At 36.8% G+C, this 21,416-nt stretch overlaps 2 protein-coding genes across 3 annotated transcripts in view; both read right to left on the reverse strand.

The window, feature by feature from the left end:
* LOC119792313 (voltage-dependent L-type calcium channel subunit beta-4-like) overlaps positions 1-6,755 on the reverse strand; it is a 28,921-nt gene extending 22,166 nt beyond the window's left edge. For both annotated transcript variants that reach the window (XM_038298908.1, XM_038298906.1), the window contains exons 1-2: positions 6,591-6,755; positions 3,376-3,459 (exon numbers count right to left, since the gene is read on the reverse strand). In XM_038298908.1, the coding sequence (XP_038154836.1) occupies positions 3,376-3,459; positions 6,591-6,653 (147 nt within the window). In that variant the 5' untranslated portion in view covers positions 6,654-6,755. The remainder of the gene's footprint in view (positions 1-3,375; positions 3,460-6,590) is intronic.
* Positions 6,756-15,916: 9,161 nt separating this feature from the next.
* Positions 15,917-21,416, reverse strand: part of LOC119792333 (semaphorin-5B-like) — a 34,625-nt gene continuing 29,125 nt past the window's right edge. Inside the window, exons 19-22 of the mRNA XM_038298930.1 lie at positions 20,574-20,723; positions 20,421-20,456; positions 18,268-18,479; positions 15,917-17,639 (exon numbers count right to left, since the gene is read on the reverse strand). Of these exons, the coding sequence (XP_038154858.1) occupies positions 17,478-17,639; positions 18,268-18,479; positions 20,421-20,456; positions 20,574-20,723 (560 nt within the window). The 3' untranslated portion in view covers positions 15,917-17,477. The remainder of the gene's footprint in view (positions 17,640-18,267; positions 18,480-20,420; positions 20,457-20,573; positions 20,724-21,416) is intronic.

Genomic DNA, 21,416 nt, shown 5'->3' on the forward strand with positions numbered 1-21,416 from the left:
AAGGGGAATGGGAAACATTTGCAAGAAAGTGTTCTCAAAGACGTGAAACTTCTGGTCAGATAAGGTTGTAGTAGAATGATGCTATGAAGAAGCTGTTTTTCTTAGCATTCTGACCAGAATTGATGAGGTCCCTGGACTCAAGAAGAGTATTTTAATCTAGAGTTAAGGCTGAAAATGTTAATCAGATTAACTGTGATTAATTAATTATTGAAATAATCAACTAATTTAGTATAAGATTAATCTTTTACTGTAGAATGGAGACTCTAAAACATGCTTTTAGCTGACAGAGCAACACATTTAGAGCAGCAATTATACCAAGATTGTTAAAAAAAAAACATGAAACACTTTGCATTTAAAGGCACACTATGCAACATTTTTCAGTTAATTAATGTGTTCCATAACGTTATGGATGATTAAATGAGTCATTTCAGGTTGAACAAAGGTATTCTCGGCCGCCCTGGTGGTCTGTGGGGGAAATACTGCACTTGCAATTGCAGGAGCACCGACCCGCACCCACAGGCTCAGAAGTCTCGCGAGAGTCAGTCTTGCTTTACGGCGAGAACTGCTACACGCCCCCAGTTAAAAGCATTCTCGTTGCTAGCACAGTGGCGATCTTTGTGCAGTTATGCTACGTTCACGCAGCAAAAGCAGCAAAAGCAGCAAAATCGCGTCTGCTGCTTCCTTTTTGCTGCTTGTACCAGTTAGTTCTGACGCGCTGCTGAAGCGGCTTTGCTGCTCTGGCTGCGCGGTGCAAAAGTGTGTCTGAGGCGCATTGGGCGGAGCTTCACTATCCTTTCTCTGCCTTGCAGCTATATTTGCTGTGATCAGTGGGAATAAAGTAGTTTTAATATGTGTTTAAGTGAGAAAATACACCTGAAAACGTAATCAGTGCAGTCAGTTCATTCAGATTATTATCCTGCCTTCAATATTTTTTCTGTCGGAGCCGCTCAGACCCCCACATACCAGTGATGCGCTGACAGTATGGATCCCTTCATCAGCAGCGGTTCACTGCGGCAGCTGGTAGGTGTTTTTCATCTAAATAATCCAAACTGCATATTCTGCCGGCAGATTTCTGCATTTTAAGTTAATTTAGGCGTCAATAAACTGTTTAAGAGGAGTTATCATCAGCGCTGTGTCTCTCTCCCTGCGTTAAACGCACCCGACGCGCTGCTTCAGCTGCTCAGACGTGCTGCACCGGCTGCTCAAAACGCACCGCGGGACCTTTTGCTGCCCCTTGACGCGCGTCAACCATTGACTTTGCATGTAAACTCGCTGCTTCTGTCGCGCCAGCTACGTCCAGTGTGAACGCAGCATTAGTCATTCGCTGCTAAGCTCAAAACAACCGCGCCTGGCTTGACGGAGAAACCAGGAGAACAGGTGAGCATATTTACGACAGTGCACTTTTACTTTCGCCCTCTGGGGGGAGCCTCGCTGGAAAATCAACACCGGTTGCATAGTGTACCTTTAAGATTAAAAAAATGTTTTTCTCCATCAACGTGCTCTAACTTGAACTCCTTCAGTGGAAAAGTTTTAGATTCACCTGGTTTAATTCCCTAGAAAACCCTTCTTTAAGGAACCTTTGTCTATCCGATTATTAATCAATTAATCTAAAAAATAATTGACAGATTAATTGATTTCCAATGGGATTCCGATCCTTGTGTTGTAAGTATTGACTGATACCAGGTACTAATAACAGTGTTTCACAAAATAAATGAAAAAATAGTCATAATATGCCTGCATGACTGTGATATGATTATCATTGTGCTAAGGCCTGACTTAGGTTAAACCCTTGGATGGAAACAATTAATACAGTCAATTTAAAACATTTATTTTTTAAATAGAACAGTATATTAAAAAAAAAAGTAGTAGCAAGCTTCGTCTCTGATAGGTGTTAGGTGCTCTTCACCCATCTAAAACAGCAGGCAGCAGCACAACCAAATGTTTTAAGAGCAATGAAAAAGAACTGTCTCAGAACTAATGGAACTAACTAGTAAATAGATTCCTATTTTAACTCCTTTTTTAAATTACATGCTATCAGATCGGTGCATGTACTGCATTACCCATCGATTCCGATGCCAGTATTTTTCGGCAGTATTTCAGAGACATTTCCAATACTGGTAACAAAATCGGAATAACTGCAGTTTAATCAAGGCATTTTCAAAGTCTGCACCTAAATCAAATTAGAAATCTGTCAGATGACTTAAATAGATGTCAAAAGATGCCCATCCGTCCATTATCTGAAAAGCTTTTCCCGAGCAGGGTCGCGAGAGGTGCTGGTGCCTATCTCCAGCAGTCAATGGGCGAGAGGCGGCGTACACCCTGGACAGGTCGCCAGTCCATCGCAATGTTCAAAGATGTGCTTAGTTAAATCTTACATCTGTGAACGCACAGGCAGCGGTAGTTTGACCTTACGAGTTTAACACAAATATAAGACCAAAAGGTTGGAAAGTTCTGCAGAAAAGGCTTTAAAACAATTATGCATTGTTTTTGGACCATCAAGAGTGTCAACTGCACGTTCCACTTGACCATTTGCACAACTCCTTCACAAAAGTTTTACTAATGACCCGAGGTTCTATAATCCAATCAAACAACAAACTGTACAAATGCCTTGTTACTGCTAATGAACGTCATCTCACCTCAGGATGTTAGATGCATGAAAATGAAAGTAAAACTGAGTGCATGACCTCCTTTCTAAGTAATTTGACTAGTAATTGACAACCCGAGGGCACTGTAGAACCTTGAAATGTCTTTGCCAGAGAGGAAGTAAGCCCTAAACTTAGTGTTGCACCAATACGATACCAGTATCGGGCAGAGCCTCAATCCAGCACTAAATTGGTGGTAATCGATATAGGCGAGTACCGACAAATAGGTCACTAATGCCATTTTGAGAGCTAAAAGTTTATTCAACTATTGTCACCCATTCCAGGTAGGCAAAAAAAAGTTCTACTTGATTCACTTTTTGTATTAGTCTTTTTCCTGCTTTACAAAGGTGGGCAGCAGTTTGACTAAGCCATGATGGCAATTGTTTTACAATTATTATATTATTTTCCAAGTAGTATGCTGTTTTTCATATACACACACACACATCAATTTCAAACAGATGGTATAGGTATGAGATTGAAATCGGCCAATACTGCACAGCCGGGTATCGGTATCGAGGCCAATAAATGGCATCGGCACAACACTACTTTAATATATATATATATATATATTTTTTTTTTTAGACGTTGTTTTGTAAGACACTTCATTCCAACCCACACACACTAATTGAACTGCCGTTTTTCCTCATATTTAAACCTTGTTTTCAGTTTTCTATTATACTTTTCAAAAAAGGAAACTTTGACAAATCTGAGGCCTCCCCTTGTGATTAAGTACCTGTCTGAGGATAAAGCTTGTGGAGGTGGTGCTTCCATCTGATCTCTTTAGCCGGCTTCTCCTGGAATAAGTCCCTCGGTTCACCTGTATGGAAAAACAAACTTGTAACCTGAGTCCCAAGAGATTTTCTCACCATATCTGATGACCCTAATAAACAGACTCATACACTGGAGTTGCAGTTTTCTAAGTCCACTATGCCCCCAGAAAATGCTTCACTGCATATAGAATCTAATTTATTAATGTCTTTACCTTTGAATGTCTGTCTTTTTCCCCAAAATGATCTAAATATACCAACAGAGTCAATCTCAGGGGGGGGAAACTTAATTATCTGCCTGTGAATTGTCCCATTTCTGCTTTATACTTGAGAGTTAATGACAATGTCACCATTAAAAAGTCTGAGCTTATTTCCCTGAATTTATGAAACAGGGTCATTAATCTGGGTCAACATCTTTCTTTGGCCCCTCAAGTAAAACAAAGTGTCCAAAAGCACACCAGTGATGTGAAGAATGAAGTCTGGAAATATGTTTCTATTAATACATGTGAAGAAAATTAGTTATCTAGGCTTCATTTTGACAGGAGAAATCTTCTAACTTGACACACATTTAGGGGTAAAATGGTAGGCAAAGAAGGTTTGGGTTTCACTGGATAGACTTATCGTATCAAATATATGAGATTTAATACGTGTAAAACAATGCTAAAAGGCACCAGGGTTGCACAAAAAGAATCCCTTTTTCATTAAAAATACACCAAAACATGCTGTCAAGTTTTATAACCCCTGAGTAGGAAGGAGGTCAGATTACACTACAATTAATAAAAATATTTGACATAAAAAACAAGCAAGATGGTGGCAACATCATGCTGTTGACTCACATTTCTTCAAATCTCACTAAGGCCTTTGTCAAAGTTGATGAAATAATGACATGAAAAATATGAAATTTTAAAAGTTAGGACGGTGAGCTTCTGTGTTCTCAGTGTCCTACAGGTGCTGGTCATAAAATTAGAATATCATGAAAAAGTAGATTGATTTCAGTAATTCCATTTAAAAAGTGAAACTTGTATATTATATTCATACATTACATACAAACTCATATATTTCAGATGTTTATTTTGTTTAATTTTGATGATTACAAATGACAACAAATGAAAATCTCAAATTCATCATATCAGAAAATTAGAATATTACTGAAGACCAATAAAAACAAAAGATTTATAGAAATGTTGGCCAACTGAAAAGTATGAACATGAAAAGTATGAGCATGTACAGCACTCAGTATTTAGTTGGGCCTCCTTTGGCCTGTATTACTGCAGCAATGCGGCGTGGCATGGAGTCGATCAGTCTGTGGCACTGCTCAGGTGTTATGATAGCCCAGGTTGCTCTAATAGTGGCTTTTAGCTCTTCTGAATTGTTGGGTCTGGTGTATTGCATCTTCTTCTTCACAATACCCCATAGATTTTCTATGGGGTTAAGGTCAGGAGAGTTTGCTGGCCAATTAAGAACAGGGATACCATGGTCCTTCAACCAGGTACTGGTAGCTTTGGCACTGTGTGCAGGTGCCAAGTCCTGTTGGAAAATGAAATCTGCATCTCCAAAAAGTTGGTCAGCTGCAGGAAGCATGAAGTGCTCTAAAACTTCCTGGTATGTGGCTGCGTTGACCCTGGACCTCAGAAAAACACAATGGACCAACACCAGCAGATGACATGGCACCCCAAACCATCACTGACTGTGGAAACTTTACACTGGACTTCAAGCAACGTGGATGAAGTGCCTCTCTTCTTTTCCTCCAGACTCTGGGACCTTGATTTCCAAAGGAAATGCAAAATTTACTTTCATCAGAGAACATGACTTTGGACCACTCACCAGCAGTCCAGTCCTGTTTCTCTTTAGCCCAGGCAAGACGCTTCTGACGCTGTCTGTGGTTCAAGAGTGGCTTGACACAAGGAATGCGACAGCAGAAACCCATGTCTTTCATACGTCTGTGTGTGGTGGTTCTTGAAGCACTCACTCCAGCTGCAGTCCACTCTTTGTGAATCTCCCCCACATTTTTGAAGGGGTTTTGTTTCACAATCCTCTCCAGGGTGCGGTTATCTCTCTTGCTTGTACACTTTTTTCGACCACATCTTTTCCTTCCCTTCGCCTCTCTATTAATGTGCTTGGACACTGAGCTCTGTGAACAGCCAGCCTCTTTAGCGATGACCTTTTGTGTCTTGCCCTCCTTGTGCAAGGTGTCGATGGTCGTCTTTTGGACAACTGTCAAGTCAGCAGTCTTCCCCATGATTGTGTAGCCTATAGAACTAGACTGAAAGACCATTTAAAGGCTTTTGCAGGTGGTTTGAGTTAATTAGCTGATTAGAGTGTGGCACCAGGGGCCATCAATTTTGAACCTTTTCACAATATTCTAATTTTCTGATATGATGAATTTGAGATTTTCATTTGTTGTCATTTGTAATCATCAAAATTAAACAAAATAAACATCTGAAATATATGAGTTTGTATGTAATGTATGAATATAATATACAAGTTTCACTTTTTAAATGGAATTACTGAAATCAATCTACTTTTTCATGATATTCTAATTTTATGACCAGGACCTGTATATGAAGCAACTTTTAGATGTGCAAATGTAAATTTTATTTTTTTCCCCTAGAAAATATTTTTAGATGGTTTTTGCTGTCAAATTTCCTCAGCGGTTATGACATCAACACATGATTGGTTCAATATGTTAATTTATGATCATGGTCTGTTTTATTAATAGGCTACATATATTTTTCCAGTTAATATGTTTATCCTGAAACAGCTCAGCATCAGAAGAAATTGTCATAAACAAAATATATTAAATATGTTTCTGCATGATGAAAGCTTTTCAATTTAGAAAACTCATGTTTGAATAAAACAGATGCAGATTAAAGCTGCCAACTTAATTTTAAGAGGTTATTTAACTTTTAGAAATGATTTTTTTGTAATAAAGCAGCAAAAAGAGTGCAGAAAGATAGATGCTTAAAAACAGTACTATGTTTTGATTTTGTCTAGCAACTTATAATACAGAGAAAAATCAGCCTGTAATCTCTATTTTCTTTAGTCCCTAAGCAATGCATGATGAATTTATTATTGAAGTTATTAAAAAAGTTTTGAAATTGACTGTAAACCCTGCTTTGAATGTCTACAGCCCTATTAAAAATAGATAAATGGAAAGAAGAGCAATAAAGCTTGAGCAAACCTGAAAGATAGGAGCTTGGATGCCCTCTCCTATTTTGTTCCGAATGTATATGTGTCGGGACATTTCGGCTAGGACATCGGTCCAGAGAGCAGGCTGCTCCGGTCCAGTCCAGCGCAGGGGAGGTGGGTTCCTGGCTTCGTGCTCCAGCTTCACTCTGCGCTGCAGAACATGAGCGCTCTTCTGCAGCTGTTTCCCCCACTGTCCCCCTGCAGACAGGCGCTCAGAGCAGACACTGTGGACGAGTCCAATGGAGCCACACAGGAGGGGGAAGCTGCACACTGAGATGCTCCAAAACTTCTCTCTAAAATGAGCCTTCTCTATAAAGTTCATGAAACAACAGGAAATTACCTAATACATATATTAGGGAGCATAACTAATATTAATTACAGTCTAAGGTGGACCACTGTGGCTTATAATGAGCCAAATACATTTTGAAAGTAAATAATAGCATACCTCCACTCCTGTTTTAATTATATATTTTATAAGGTACTCCTTAAGAAGTTTTTAAATTACATAGATCTAATCTGAGCTGTTAAAGTGTAGAAATGGAATTGCCCAAGGTTATATTCAGGGGCGTAGCCTGAAAATTTTTACAAGGGTGGGCAGGCAATAACCAATGTACACCGAGGGGTGGCCAAAAGTGGATCGGTGCCAGAACCTCAGGGTTAATCTACACCTTTCCAAAAGGAAAACTAATGAGCACAACATCCATATTTCATAAATAAAGACAAAATATCCTTTCCTACAGCCTTAGCTAGAAAATAGATGCATATATTTAAACATTTGCCTAGATAAAAGGTATAGTGAATACAGTTTTTTCAGGTTCTGGGGAGAACATCTTTTCCTTTGTCATTAGTTACATTTATCAATAATCATTCTGCAAAAGAATTATATTTATAAGTATTAATATCTACATAAATTTATTATCTAACAAGTTTTTATTAAAATAGTTATATAGGATTTCACTGAATACTCCTATGTTACTTGCAGAGACAAATAATTTTCTCTTACCCCATATAACACAAAATCTAGTTTGGAAAAGAGCATGAATGATGTACTTATCTTTAATGTCAGTATATTGATGTGCAAAATTAACCACAGTGTTTTTTTGTCAAGTAAATGGTAATGTATGAAAAATTTATATGTTTTGAATATTCCACTATCTTCTGGTCCCTAGATGTCTTTGAGTCAGACAATCATTCATGGGGAGATATGGACGTTATGAAATCGGTTCACATAAACTGAAGCAAATATACTATTCTAATTGTCATTTAACTTAGGGGTTTCTTGTTATAATTTGACCACAAATGGTGCTTTCCTTATATAATGCACATGCTTTGAGCTCACATTTACAACTTACCTTAAATAGAGAGTTGGAAAAAAAGAAAGAAAATCCCTTACTTTAAGATTTGTGTAATTCAAGTTATTCATTTTTGCAAGTTACAGATCAACAGAAAAACCATTACCTAAAATATTGTGTATTTGAACATATTCTACCGTGATATACCTGTTCTTGATATAAGATATCAGTAGAATTAATTTCAATTTTCCCTTAAAGCATATTTTCTTTTTTGACATTTTTTACCTACCGTAGCCTGTTACATCCTTCCAATGGTTATCAGAACGAGAGATGTATAGTTTTAAATGTTTTTTTTTTAGAAACGCTGTGCAGTCGCTTCCTTTGTCCAGCAGAGGGAAGTATTACCCCAAAAAACCGATCAGCAGAAATGTACTACAGACTCAAAATGTCCATTTACAGAAAACTACTTTGTCTTTTGAGCAGTTAGTTTGTAGGAAAAGAACTGATTAACCCTTGGGTTAAGTACTACATTTTCTAATAAAATTCAGCCATGACTTAAACCCTTTGCAATCTGTCCTTTTTTAGGTTCTGTACTGTTTTAATCATTTAGCTTAGAGGGTGTCTGACTGTAAATGTAGAAGGAGTTTACAAGGTGTTAGTAGTATTGCAGTTACATAAGTTACTTAGTTGAGGAATTTGTTGTTATCAGTTTTTTAACTGCTTTTGGACAAAGCTTAAGCTATATCTATCTTGTGAATTTATCATTAGTCTTGGGAATCATCAATAGATGTATGCAAGAGAGATATTCATTCCAAATAGTGTTGTCTTCCTCGTCCCGAGAGCCTTGTCATAATGTTACAAATCTAAACTAGCCTTGCCTGATCTCAACTTCTTTGTAGAGTGGCGGGCCTTCCTAGAGTTCACATCCTGTACTGTTACCTTTTTATCAAAGGAGCCAGTCTCCAGCAATCACTGGCAAGATCCCAACCAAAGACCTGGCTTCAGCAATGTCACCCAGCCTTCCTCATATAGGTAAGTTATGCCCATGAAACCATTAACCTACTCTAGAAAAGCAAAAAATGTTACTATTTACCAACGGTGGTGAGAAAAAGTCCTCTCTGGACAAGAACATTTCCTGCCTTTCTAATACTTCAGTGCACAACTCCTGAGAGTTTTTTCATAAGATAGAGTTCCTACTGTTGACCTCAAAGAAAGGTGAAGGAATAGAAGCTAGGGAAATTAGCTTTGGAGCTACAATTTATAATATTTGGAAAGAGATGGCAATTATTTTTCTAAATTAGGTTTGAATTTTGAGGAAATTGGGACAGTTTGCTGCTCTCATATTTTGATTGTTCACATTCAGTTTGAAAATAGACTTAAAACTTAAAAGTGAAGCAAAGAAACTCTTCCATTACTCTCCACTCCATTTGTTATTTCTGTAAGGTATCCTGGTGCATGCACTTACCTGAACAAACTTGACGTCATGCAGCTTCCAAACTGTTTGTTCACTCGGCTGTTTATAGCCACCTCTACAGACCTTATTCAAACCCTTCTGTTACTCAATGTAGCATGAATCCATTTAGAAAAGTTCAATGATGGAAACATGCCAGTCCACTGGATAAGGTAGCAAAGCTAAGTGCAAACCTTATTTTTGGGTTGTCAGGTGAAGCATGTGATGTACAGGGTCCCAGAGGCTACATGTGTTACTTTATATCATGCGCCAAACAAATGAAAAGGAGCCAATTCTCTCCCAGACTTACGTCCACATATGTGCAGACTCGCTTTGATCAGACTAATCTTCAAAATGTGTGTATGTGTGCAGCGGATTGCGCAACTTCAAAACTGGCAGGATTTAGTTGTTTTGGTCTTTCTGAACCGATCAGCTCCATCGCTAACCAGTTATGTTGCTTGCAAAAATAATAATCTATCAAAACTAGTTTTCAACCAATATAATGAGTTTAGAGAAATTCCTACCTTAAAAAGAAAATAATTATTAAAATTACCTTCTACCCATGGGCGTAGGTTTGCATAGGGACCATAGGGACATGTCCCTACCAAAATTTTGGACGGACCTATTTGTCCCTACCAATAATTGGATGTAAACAACATGTTTATAATTTACTATACAGCAGCCGCTTCTTTTCCTCTCGCAGCTTCTCTGCCTGGTAGCTGCAGCTGCTGCTCTTTCCTGTCCCTTTCACATAGCAGCGCATCAACTTTGCTGCGCGGTTTAACTCTCTGATTATTCTGCCTTAAGTTCCGCCTTCTCTCTTTCTGATTGCGTGTTTTCTAGTCTGTATGTGCGCGCGCGGGTGCTTGGAGCGCGAAAAAAAAGACGCTAAAATAAATTAATATTGGGCTACGAAACTAGTCCGAATTAAAAAACTTATTATCTACGCTAAAACAGGCGAAAGCTTCTGATTGGAGTTCTATAAAGAAGCAGGAGAGGGTTTTTTTATTTGTGGAACTTGAGAAATGTAAGTTAACAACGTTATGATTTCTTTTATTTTATCTTTTAATCAGATAGCCAAAGGCTCCTTAAAGAAGATCTTTTATTAAATGAAACCAGGTGAAACAGAAACGTTTAAACGTTTCCTTTGGAGGAGTTCTGGATGGAGAATATTGACAGACACAAATGTTTTACTTCCTAAATGCAAAATATTTACATATTTTTTACAATCTTGGTATAATTCCTGCTCTAAGTGGGTCGCTCTGTCGGCTAAAGGCACATTTTAGTGGCCCTATACTCCAGTTAACGATTAATCAATTACTAAATTAGTTCACGATTATTTAAATAATTTGTTAATATGATTAATTGTTTCAGCCATAGATAAAATACATGATTTAGCTACACAGAGTAACTACAGCCCAGATGTACAACTTCTAATATTAATACTTTAAATGCTCAGTGTCAGTTCCTCTTATAGTTCCAGTGCACATGTAAATACAATACATTTATTTGCCGTCCCTTGAATGTATTATTTTGCATGATCCAGAGAGAGCATATTACATAAAAAAAAAAATAAGAGTGGGTTTTACCTCTGCACAATTCTATATCTTCAGAAGAAAACACAGGATAAATCCACATATTATAGACTATATATATTATAGACTATATTAACAGACACTGTCCTAGTCGCAGGTAAATTTAAATGCAATCCTTTTCAAAGTGGAAAAAGTCCTAATTCCACATTCATCAGAGCCAGTGATGCTTTAAATATTGATAAACAGCATCTAGTGCATGTAGTGCTTATAAGATTTGTATAAATGTAGCAAGAAATGCTCACATTAAGCATAAAAAAGAGGATGCATATTTTTGCAAAGGATCAATGAAACTGAAGAATAGTGTCCCTACCAAAGTTGAAATCAAACCTACGCCCTTGCTTCTACCGCTTATTTTTTTATATATGTGGACTTCATACTTCAATATGTGTCTGTATTTAACAATATGGGGTAAATTGGTGTGTTTATTTGGTGTGTTTGTGATCAGTTTACAATGTCACACAGCAAAACGCTGCTGCCTTCTCAACTGTAAACACTACAGAGTCGTTCGTTTGGTGTAATGGTGTGAGAACAAAGCTGTTTGGATAGGAAGTGTAGTAGAAGACCAAACAGTAAATGCTGAGAGTAATCTAGGCAGTATTATCCTTGGGGAGTTTTTATAACAAGCTAAAATAGTCATAGGAGATTGCTTTGACTTCTACTCCATGTTCTTTGTATTGGGTAGAGGCTCCAAGAGGAATCTGCTCTTCCTGTACATCTTTCGGAGCGACTTCTATTATTCATCACTTCAGCACTTTTTTCCCACTCTTACAATAACAAGCAGCGCAGATTCAACATAAGAAAACATGTCCACCTGTGTTCTTCATTACCAAAGAGAAAAAAGAAGGAAGATGGGTCACATATGAGCAGCTCGTGCCATCTTCTGTTGATTTCCTCTTAGTTATAGTTGATATATTTTTTCGCCTCAGAGACTATATGCTCTGATGAATGCATCGGATCAGAATTTTATAATAACACTATGTGTTTGTACTGGCAATCCAAACCCCTACCAAGTGATTTTTTTCTGACTTTTTTGGTTTTCATACGGATTCAATTTAACAAGCAGTACCTCTCTACAACAGAAGGATGGCGGTAGTGATACGCTCAGGTGGAACGTCCTAATGTTCTGCTTGCTAGTTTAAAAAAATACTGTAATTGTTCACATTAATATATTAATTAAAGATGAGAAATAGAGTTAATGGCATTTTACAACTAGTTTAGTGTATTATGGGACAGTAATGACAGTTATGTGCTTCTGCAAGTCAAGGAATAACGGTTCAACCCTTTAAGTGTGTGCATTGGGCAGAAACAAATGATTAAATTAGATGGTATATATGTGTACATATCTGCAGTTTGGTCTGTCCCTGGTGATTTAATTGTAAAGTGTGAATTTTCCACTAATTGTTTACCTGCTTTCCTTTTAAAAAAATAAAAATAAAATTCTAGTTGAATTGCTATTAGATGCTGTAAAGACAAACCAAAATTGAAACCCTTCCCTTCCAGCTTCCTCTATACTTGGCAGCAAACATTGGTGTTAAGATTTTGGGTGATTGCTGAAGGTGGAAGCACACTAGCACCCAAATAAACTGTGTTTATCTGCAAGTTGCATCCTCAAGATGTTTTCTGTGTCTTCTCGTCAAGTTGGGGTCTGCTGCTCTGATAATTCCTTGCATTTTAATCGGATGAGTGTTGAAAGATGGAAGGGCTAGCCTGAGTAAGAACTATCATGGAGTAAATCAAGCTATTCAAAACTGAAGCTTGAATGCAAAAACTTAGTGTCAAAAATCATGCAATAATTACTAACAGTTCCTCTGAAATAAACATTACTATTTATATCTGAACCTTTAATTAATATTTTTTCCTGTTTCATTGGAGTAAAGATCTGACATCACAAAGGCTGATTTATTAAAGTCTCTTCAAAATGGTAAATGTGATTTGTCTACTGTACTGTAATCTGCTAATCCCTGCTTTCCTGCAGAATAAATATGAAGTGACGCAGAGGATTATTTCTTCTGGGAAAAGATGACATGGCAGTTGTTAGTCTGAGATGTGGTCTTTTCTTCATAAAGCAGGAAATGGCCAAAACAAAGTGGCCCCTACACTTTCCCATATCTAAAAACAGGGGTACTGTTATGCAGTGTTTAAAATAACACAATTATTATGTCTCTTATTCAAGAAATAAATTCTTTTTTTAATATAGAGGCTATTAAAAGCATTTTTTTTTAACATATAGAAGATTCTGCAGAGGGAACCTTATGACTTACCGTATTTCCTGGACTATAAGCATAAAGCTGCAAATTTTTCCCACACTTTGAACCATGCAGCTTATATGGAGGTGCAGCCTGTCTGTGGTTTTTTCCTGACCATCAGAGGGTGAAATCAAAATTGGAAATGAAAGAAGCACAAGAACGTGCTAGCAGCAGGCATGGCTTATATATTTACGTTTCCAGTTTTTTCAAAGAACTTAGTGGGTGCGGCTTATATTGAGGTGTGCTCCATACTCCAAAGAATACGGTTATTTTCCTTGTTTTTTTTGCTTTGTGTCTCGCCTAAATACTGTAGCCGAACACAAAACAATGTCAGAAGTGATCTCAGTAAGCCCGAGAGACATTTGCCGTTTTCTGGATCTCAGGAATAATGAAAGATACTACCATCAACATTTATTTATTCAACTGGATGTTTGTTTGTTTTTCACAGTATATATACAAAAATATAAAGTACCAAAAAGTTTACAGCATCCAAAAAAATTGCAGTGTTCTCTCAAATTCACATCAAGCAAGTGTTTCATAGAATAAGGAAATGTGTTTTAGGGTTCAATGAGCATAGCATGTGTAACAGTTCTCTATTCGAATTAGAGTTTTCTGATTCCCAGCTGAATGCTTGTACTCTCTTTGCAAAATAAATAAAACAGTTTAGTCTTTTAAAAAATACATGCTTAATGCCCATGGCCTTTCAAAATGATTTTTCACATTTCACAAGTTTTAATCACAAGCAGCAATGGATTAAAAAAAAAAGTTTTTTATAGAACACCAATAGAAAGTAGGGTTCACTTGTGAAGTAAAAGGGAAACATACATAGTTTTCTATGTTGTCTTTGCAAATACAAACCTTTAAAGTGTGACATGCATTAGTATTAAACAGTTTTAACGCCTTACATCCCTCAAATTATTGCTCTCCACTTTAACTGGCAGGTTGGGCAATTAGAGAATTAGAATCTAGAGCTCCACAGTTGCTGAAAATATACTGTAAGCGGCTCGACAGGACAAGTACTAATTCATTCAAGAGATTTGAATTTTAATTGTTTAAATAAAGCCATAAAAGGTTCTAGACAGGCTATGTTGCAAAACCATTAGTCTGGTTAGATGAGACAAAATAAGAACCTACTAGTCTGCATGCTTAAACAAAAGTATACTTTGCAACATGGATGTGGTGGCATCATGCTGTGGGAAAGGTTTTCTTCAGGACAGATCATGTGGTAGGTTGAATACTATTGCAAGGCCTACCATATTTATGCAAAGGTTTATCTTGTAGTTAATTGTGCAGAAGCCCTGATGGACAAAATTTGATACTGAAAACGAGTTTGATTTCTTCTTTATAGTGGAAATAAGTAAACATTTTGTTTAGTCTTAGATTCTTTGTTATAAGTTGAGTTTTTATCAACATCACCAAGAATTGAACAAAAATTGTAGCAAACTGTTAAAGGTTATTTTTTGCTATATACTACATTTTTTTTAAGAAAAAAAGCAAACAATCATAATTTGGCACAAGTTGCAGTGGCAAGAGTAAAGAAATGTTCCAGTTTATTGTATGTTTAATGTAAACTTTGAATGTCTCCAGTTTACTTTATGATCTATTTTCATAATTCGTACTTATACAGAAACCATGTCACAAAATTTATTTATATATTTTGTATTCTGTTTTAATTTTACAGCCATCTTATAGTGCAAAGAAAAAGACTTTATCTCTTGAACCTTTAGTGGACTAAAGTGGGAAATCTGCCACTGATGCCTGCTGATGCATATTCTCAATCTACTATGGAGCAAATTTAAAGGATTTGTTTGCCAGCAGTAAGCTTTATATCAATTTGTGTCCTATTATCTTTTAATCTACATTTAAATTTGACATTGTGACAAAACAAATGTAGCAACTTCTTTCTCATTTTGGATCCCTTGTTTTATCTCTGGGGAAATACATTTAAATTACATTCAATGTTTATTTAAAAATGTTTTTTATGCATCTTTGTAAAAAGAACAGACATGATTATGAAGAAAAGAAAGAATCAACTTTTATAGGGCAAAAACCTTTTTCCAGAGCGCTTGGTTGTCCAATATACAAACAATTAATGATAAAAGAATTCAAATTATACAGTATTTACACATCATATAAAGTAGCTTGATTGCTTTGAGTTGTTTTTTTTTCCTTTTATGACTTATTGATGATTTGTTTCTATTCAATTTAAGAAACAAAGGCTGCCTAATTTATTCTCAGGATGCCCTCAGATGTTTAAAGATACAATTATTGTTATAATATTTTGTGGCTTATTATGAGTTACTTGTCCTTATTTTTTAATTTTTTTTATTTACAGGTTTAGATGAGAGTGAAATAAACAACCGAAAACTAAAATACTTTTTTGTGTGTGTAGATTTTCCTATTCATATTTGGTAAAAAGACCTTTTGGAAACTAAATCCCCTCCATTATGGTAATCTACAAGCATCTGATGATAGTGGGATAGCCTCACTCCTTAGGAGTATTAGTTAAGTAATTTTGAACATCGATTTCCTAGCATTGATCCATTTTTGAAAGCATAACTCAAAAATATCCAATAGGGTTAAGAGTCTGAGCCATTCCAAAAGTTCTATGTAAGCCGTTTTCACTCTAGAGCCAGTTTTGATTTTTTTTTTTTTTTTTTTTGAGACCACCATCCCGTTGGAACATCCACATTTTTCCATCAATTCCATCTAAATTGGTAAAACAATTTAGCTTAATGTTGTCCCAAAACCTCTAGAATATTGATTGCAAAAAATTAGGGGTCATGACCCCACTTAATAAACCAGTATGGGGTCTTTAAATTAAACTTGACAATAAACATTTACAGTATTTAAAGTGCTTAAAAATATCAAAGCATCTCTTGAAAATTAGCAAAACCGACTACTTTGGTTGTTGATGCTGTGTGTAGTATTATTACACCATTGATTTACTGATTTTGTAGAAATGTCATCTGATAGTTTGGTAACGAATCGACTCTGGTAAATGGACTAAAATGGTCAAACTGTGCTCACATAACATTTCTGAAATGGCCCCAACCTCAACCCCATTGAAAATTTATGATCAATGTCTAAAAGCGAGTACGTCATCAAATATTCATCCAGAAATGTCCCAGAAACTTGCTGATTGCTAAAAGAAGCATGTCAAGAAGAAACATCTCAAGGGAAACATACCAAATACTTTCCTTGTTTTAGTTTTTCTACGGAACGCATGTAAGATCATTTATATATTCTGCAACGTGAGCAACGTCGAGTAGATCACAACATTTTCTATTTAGTTGACTTTTCATTGTTGGATCAAAGTAAAAAATTAAAGCAAGTCAGCCGTAGTTTTGCACTTAAAGGAATAAATCCATTTAGTGTCTCCATGTGTTATTCAATGCATCCCAGCTGAGGTTAAATCAGTCCGTAGTTCATGAGGGTCTCAAAAATGTAAAAAATGTCCTCATGACAGGTGGATGGTTGTTGTTAGATTGCGGTCAATCATCCTCCGGTGATGTCCAGCCCTGTTGGTTAAAACCTCTCTGTCGCTTTCACCTCAGCTGCTGCAGGTGTTGGTTTTACCTTTCAGAGAGTATTTAAGAAATCATATCTGCCTTTTTGAGTCTTCTACGATTTCATTTTGATTTCAGTGAGCTTCTATGAGTGATGTCTTCGTCAGTCTGACCAAACCCAGCCCTTTGTTTATAATTGACTTTGTGAGACCAGGAAATGAACAAATAAAAAATGACAATGGGAACATTTTAAGTAGATTTGAATATCATCAGAAAATTCGTTTGATACAGTATTTCCATCCAAAAAGCGGAAATCAATGTTTTTTTGAGTTAATTTCAGATAATTTTCATGATTGCGGCTTACCGCTAGTGAAAAGCCAACATTTAGTTTCTTAAGGAAGGCGGAGCATTACATAGAAGCTACAGTTATAGCTCATTTCATGCAGAAATGTTAGCCTGCTAAGAAAAATGCCCCTGTACTGTCCAATATATGCATTCAGTACTTGGTCAGGGCCCCTTATGCATGCATTACTGCATCAATGCACAAGTGTCACTGTGAGATTTGGATTTTTTCCTTAAATAGGACATTTCTGGTTTAGGGTAAAACTGGACCTTTATCAAAAATGTATCTACTCAATAAAACCCAAACAAAAGTTTATATAATAACATTCTGATGTTGAACCTCCAGGTTGTTCCTCCTCTAATGTCAAGAAGGAAACTGTTCACGGAGGCGCAGAAAAGAAAAAAAGGGAATGTTTGTGTTTGTTGACCCCAGAGTGAGCCCCTCTCAGCTGTGCATGTAGGACCTGCAGGGGGAGTCCGGACGGAAGTCGTACTTGCTCACACAGGGAGGGTAGTAGGTGGTGGTAAACATGTTGCTGGAGGCCATCGGGGAGGAGAAGTGGTTGCACGTCTCATCGTTCACATGAAGATTGTTCTTGTTTAGCATCTGCAGCAAGAAGAGAGTGTTTAATTTTTTTTTTGTTAACAATAAAATGTTTTAATTGGGATTATCACAACACATTAATTGTTCAAATGAGTTTAAAAAAGAAAAAAAAGTCACTTTTTGATAAATTACTAAATCATTTGATTGAAAAAAAATACAAAAACACATTTTGGTTCACATGTCAAAGTTTGATCAGCCAGATCTATTCCTTGTTACTCCCAGTCCTCTAGAATTAAGAAACCATTTGAGTAGAAAGAGTATGGCAACATGAGGTAGACAGAAAGTTTTCAGAAAAATGGACAAATCATGTTCCTTTAGAATAAAATCAAACAATAGCTTAGAGAAAAGAATGTCTTTTCCTATTTTAGGACTTTTTAACTATTGGGAACCACGGTGAGAGCTATTATCCACAACTTGGACCAATCTACCTTAATGACTCATAGAGCACAGAAAGAAGTGAATAAGTACTATAGGCCTCACATGTCAAAGTTATACTTTATGATTCAACAAAAAGGAAGAGAAACTCAAAGAAACAGGGTAGGCCTACACCCTGGAAGGATCATGAAGACAGGGGTCTCTGACTTTTACCCCAAAAATCAGCTGATGATTCCCAAAACTGCAGCTGGCTCACCTTAAACTCCATTGGGATGTACTTCTCATTCTTTGGCGCAATGTTGCCCTGCTTGTTGTACGTCAGGTGGTTGGGTGTGCTGGGATGGATGACGGCTGACTCGGCCGATGGTCGGTTCAGGTGGTGGCAGTAGGAGTATGCCAGGCCTGAGAGGAGAGCTGCAGCAAAGAAGCTGGCTAAGCCCACCGCCACCAACTGGAACAAGGTAAAGGCTGGAAACAGAGAGGAAGAAGGAAAAGATATGGTAGCCCATTGTGAGTGAAATGTGGATTTATTCCTCAAGGAACATCTTATGCAGGGTTCTCTGATGGTTGGGCATAGGGATATTAATGGTGTTTTCTCGGCTTAGACCACTCCAAAGCCACAATCCACAATCTCTCTCGATTGTCCAGTCTTGCTACCTTACTTAGGATCTCTTTAGCTTTTCTCCTCAGCTCCAGAATTTACATCTGGAAGCTAAGGCCCTGCCCAATTTCTATCACTTGCACTCGTTTTGGGCCCTAGCACTCAGTTTTGCACGTTAAGGTGTAAGGGTTGTGTGTCCCAATAATTGTAAGAGCTAGGGGGAAGTGTCCTTTAGATTTGTGCAGGTTAAACTTTCATTTGCACTTCTTTTGTTTGTAAGAATTTATTTTTGCAATGATGTCACCATCTGACCAAACTGTTGCTCTTGATTCAGAATATCAAGTTATTGCATAACATAATATGGTATTCCTTTGCTGGCATTGAAGACAACAGTGGACTTGTTAACCTTCTTTAGTGGGTGGGATGATTGCTTCACGTTACTGTATTCAGGTGCCTCTCAAGATTTTCTCACATTGTCAAAAAAAAAAAAAAGGTACCTCTAAAAGGAGGTAAGAGGAGCTGGAATCCAACTGCCTCTGTCCTTGAAACCAGTTAATTAATGTAACTAGCCACTACAGCTTCTAAGCCCATTCACTGCTTAAGACACTACTGTTAAAAAAAATAAAGGCACGGAAGCTTGTTTATTAGGTATATCAGGTAAATAGTGGTGGAAAAAACCAGAAACTCTCTTAGAACCTTGACAACCGTTAGGTAAACATACTAGCACTAGTCTAAGGGCATAATCTTCACTTGGTTTGCACATCTAAAACACCTGCAAACCTTTGAAGATCTACTCTACGTACAGCATGTGCAAACCATTATCTGTGTGTTTGCCTTCATCAATATGCAGTTTTTAGTACTTGTGAAAGTCAGGTGCAAACTGACATGCAAAAATATCTGTTGTTTTTGTTGCCACAAAGGAGGCATTCTGTGTGCATACAGTATAAAGAATAGCTGGACGGTCAGATTTAACAATTGTAGTGCAATATTAGTAGGGAAAAATGTCTAGATGGGTACAAATTAATGAGGCGAGACTGCAGACATCTTTTACATTAACTGAAAAAAAAAAAAAATGAATTGGCATGTTATTACATTAAAAGGTAGATTACCAAAAGAGCCTGCAAAGAGAGATTGTGCATCTCTTTATCGGTGCAAAGCTTTTTTTTTTCACCACAATTCAGCAAAGTATAAAGTAGAGTTATGATTTATATGTTTGCACCTGTTTTACAATATTTTATTTTTATTGAGTAAATTTCAATCAAATTTTTTTACTTTTATCGGTAGCACTTAGACATAGGTTACAGATATGTTCCATAAATATAATTTCTTATTATAATTATTTCTTTTGGGTTTCTTTTTAATTACTTCTTTCAACTACATGGCTTTGAACCTCTTCTTCCTTTTATGATGACTCTTAGCTAGCAATCCGCTTATTGTAATAGGTGCAACCAAACTGGTTTGCCCATCCTTACATTTACACAGCAATCTTTGTAGATCACCTTCAACACATCAATTTATTGCACACTCTAAAAAAAATTATAAACAATGCACATATAGTTTAGTGCCTCTTGTTTGGAATTTTTGAATATGAGGCCCTCAGAGTAGAATAGACTAGGATCTTACACATTAGGCTAAGAAACCTCATTATCAGAAAAACACAGTAAAGCTGACGTTACAGGCATCTAATCTGAATTCATGCCAACAGGCTCCTTTTTTAGTATGTGACCTGAGCAAAACATTGTTATTTATTTTTCCCCTCACATCAAAACGACAACAAAATCCCAAAACTTATTAAAGAGCAGACTGACCTCCACAGCTCTGGTTCTCCTGTTCTGGTAAAATCACTGAAGACAAGAAAAAAGAGATTGGAGAAGAAAATAATTATGTTGTAAATAAAAAAAATAAATAAATAAATAAATAAATTAAATTTCTTTTTTTTTAGAGAAATTCAACCGGCTTACCTGGCACCTCATGTGGCCGGCATGGTCTGGACTGAGTAAGGTTTCCCTGACAGGTGTTGGCCTCAGCTTCCTGTTCCTCACCACAGCGACGGCTGCGATGCTGCAGACCTTCGTCGTCACACTCACCCCAGTCAGTCCATTCACCCCACCCTGCAAACACAGTGCATAGAAACAATAACATGTTTTTATCTATTTATTTATTTTTTTGTTATTGTTGTTTTTGAGGGGGGTTATAGCTCAATACTGGGCAGTTCTCCTACACCATTTTCTCTTCCCCTCACATATTTCAGCCTGTCTATGCTGGTCAGGTCCAACACCTAAAATAGTTTCCTTCTTCTGCAAATATTGATCTTTTTGTGGGAGGTTTTTATAGCTTGTCCATTTGTGCACCATTTTTATAACCTGTGGTGACACAGTGAATTAGTCCAGTGTATTTCTGGTTAAAAAGTCAAATAACCTCACCACAGAACAGCTTATAGCAAATCCTAAATGGCAGTTATGGTTTTTATTATCTAAAAAAATATAAACAAGATATTTATTGGGAAAAGCAAACAAAAGATAATTTTAACAGAGGGAACCTGAGAAAAACACCAACTTTCTTTGCACTGACGTTCTTTGCAAGTTAGATTTTAAATATATTTAGTTTAACTCAGGCTTTTTATATCTATTTACCTGCCTTGCAATAGCATCAAACCCCTTTACATGTTTCACATTTTGACATGGTAAAACAAACTTTAGCGTATCCTATATGCAGTGATGGGACTAACGGCGTTGAAAGTAACGGCGTTACTAACGCCGTTACCTTGTTTTAGTAACGAGTAATCTAACTAATTACTTTGACTG

This window comes from Cyprinodon tularosa, unplaced genomic scaffold (assembly GCF_016077235.1).
Source record: "Cyprinodon tularosa strain WSP-4 unplaced genomic scaffold, ASM1607723v1 ctg417, whole genome shotgun sequence".
NCBI classification, from domain to species: domain Eukaryota; kingdom Metazoa; phylum Chordata; class Actinopteri; order Cyprinodontiformes; family Cyprinodontidae; genus Cyprinodon; species Cyprinodon tularosa.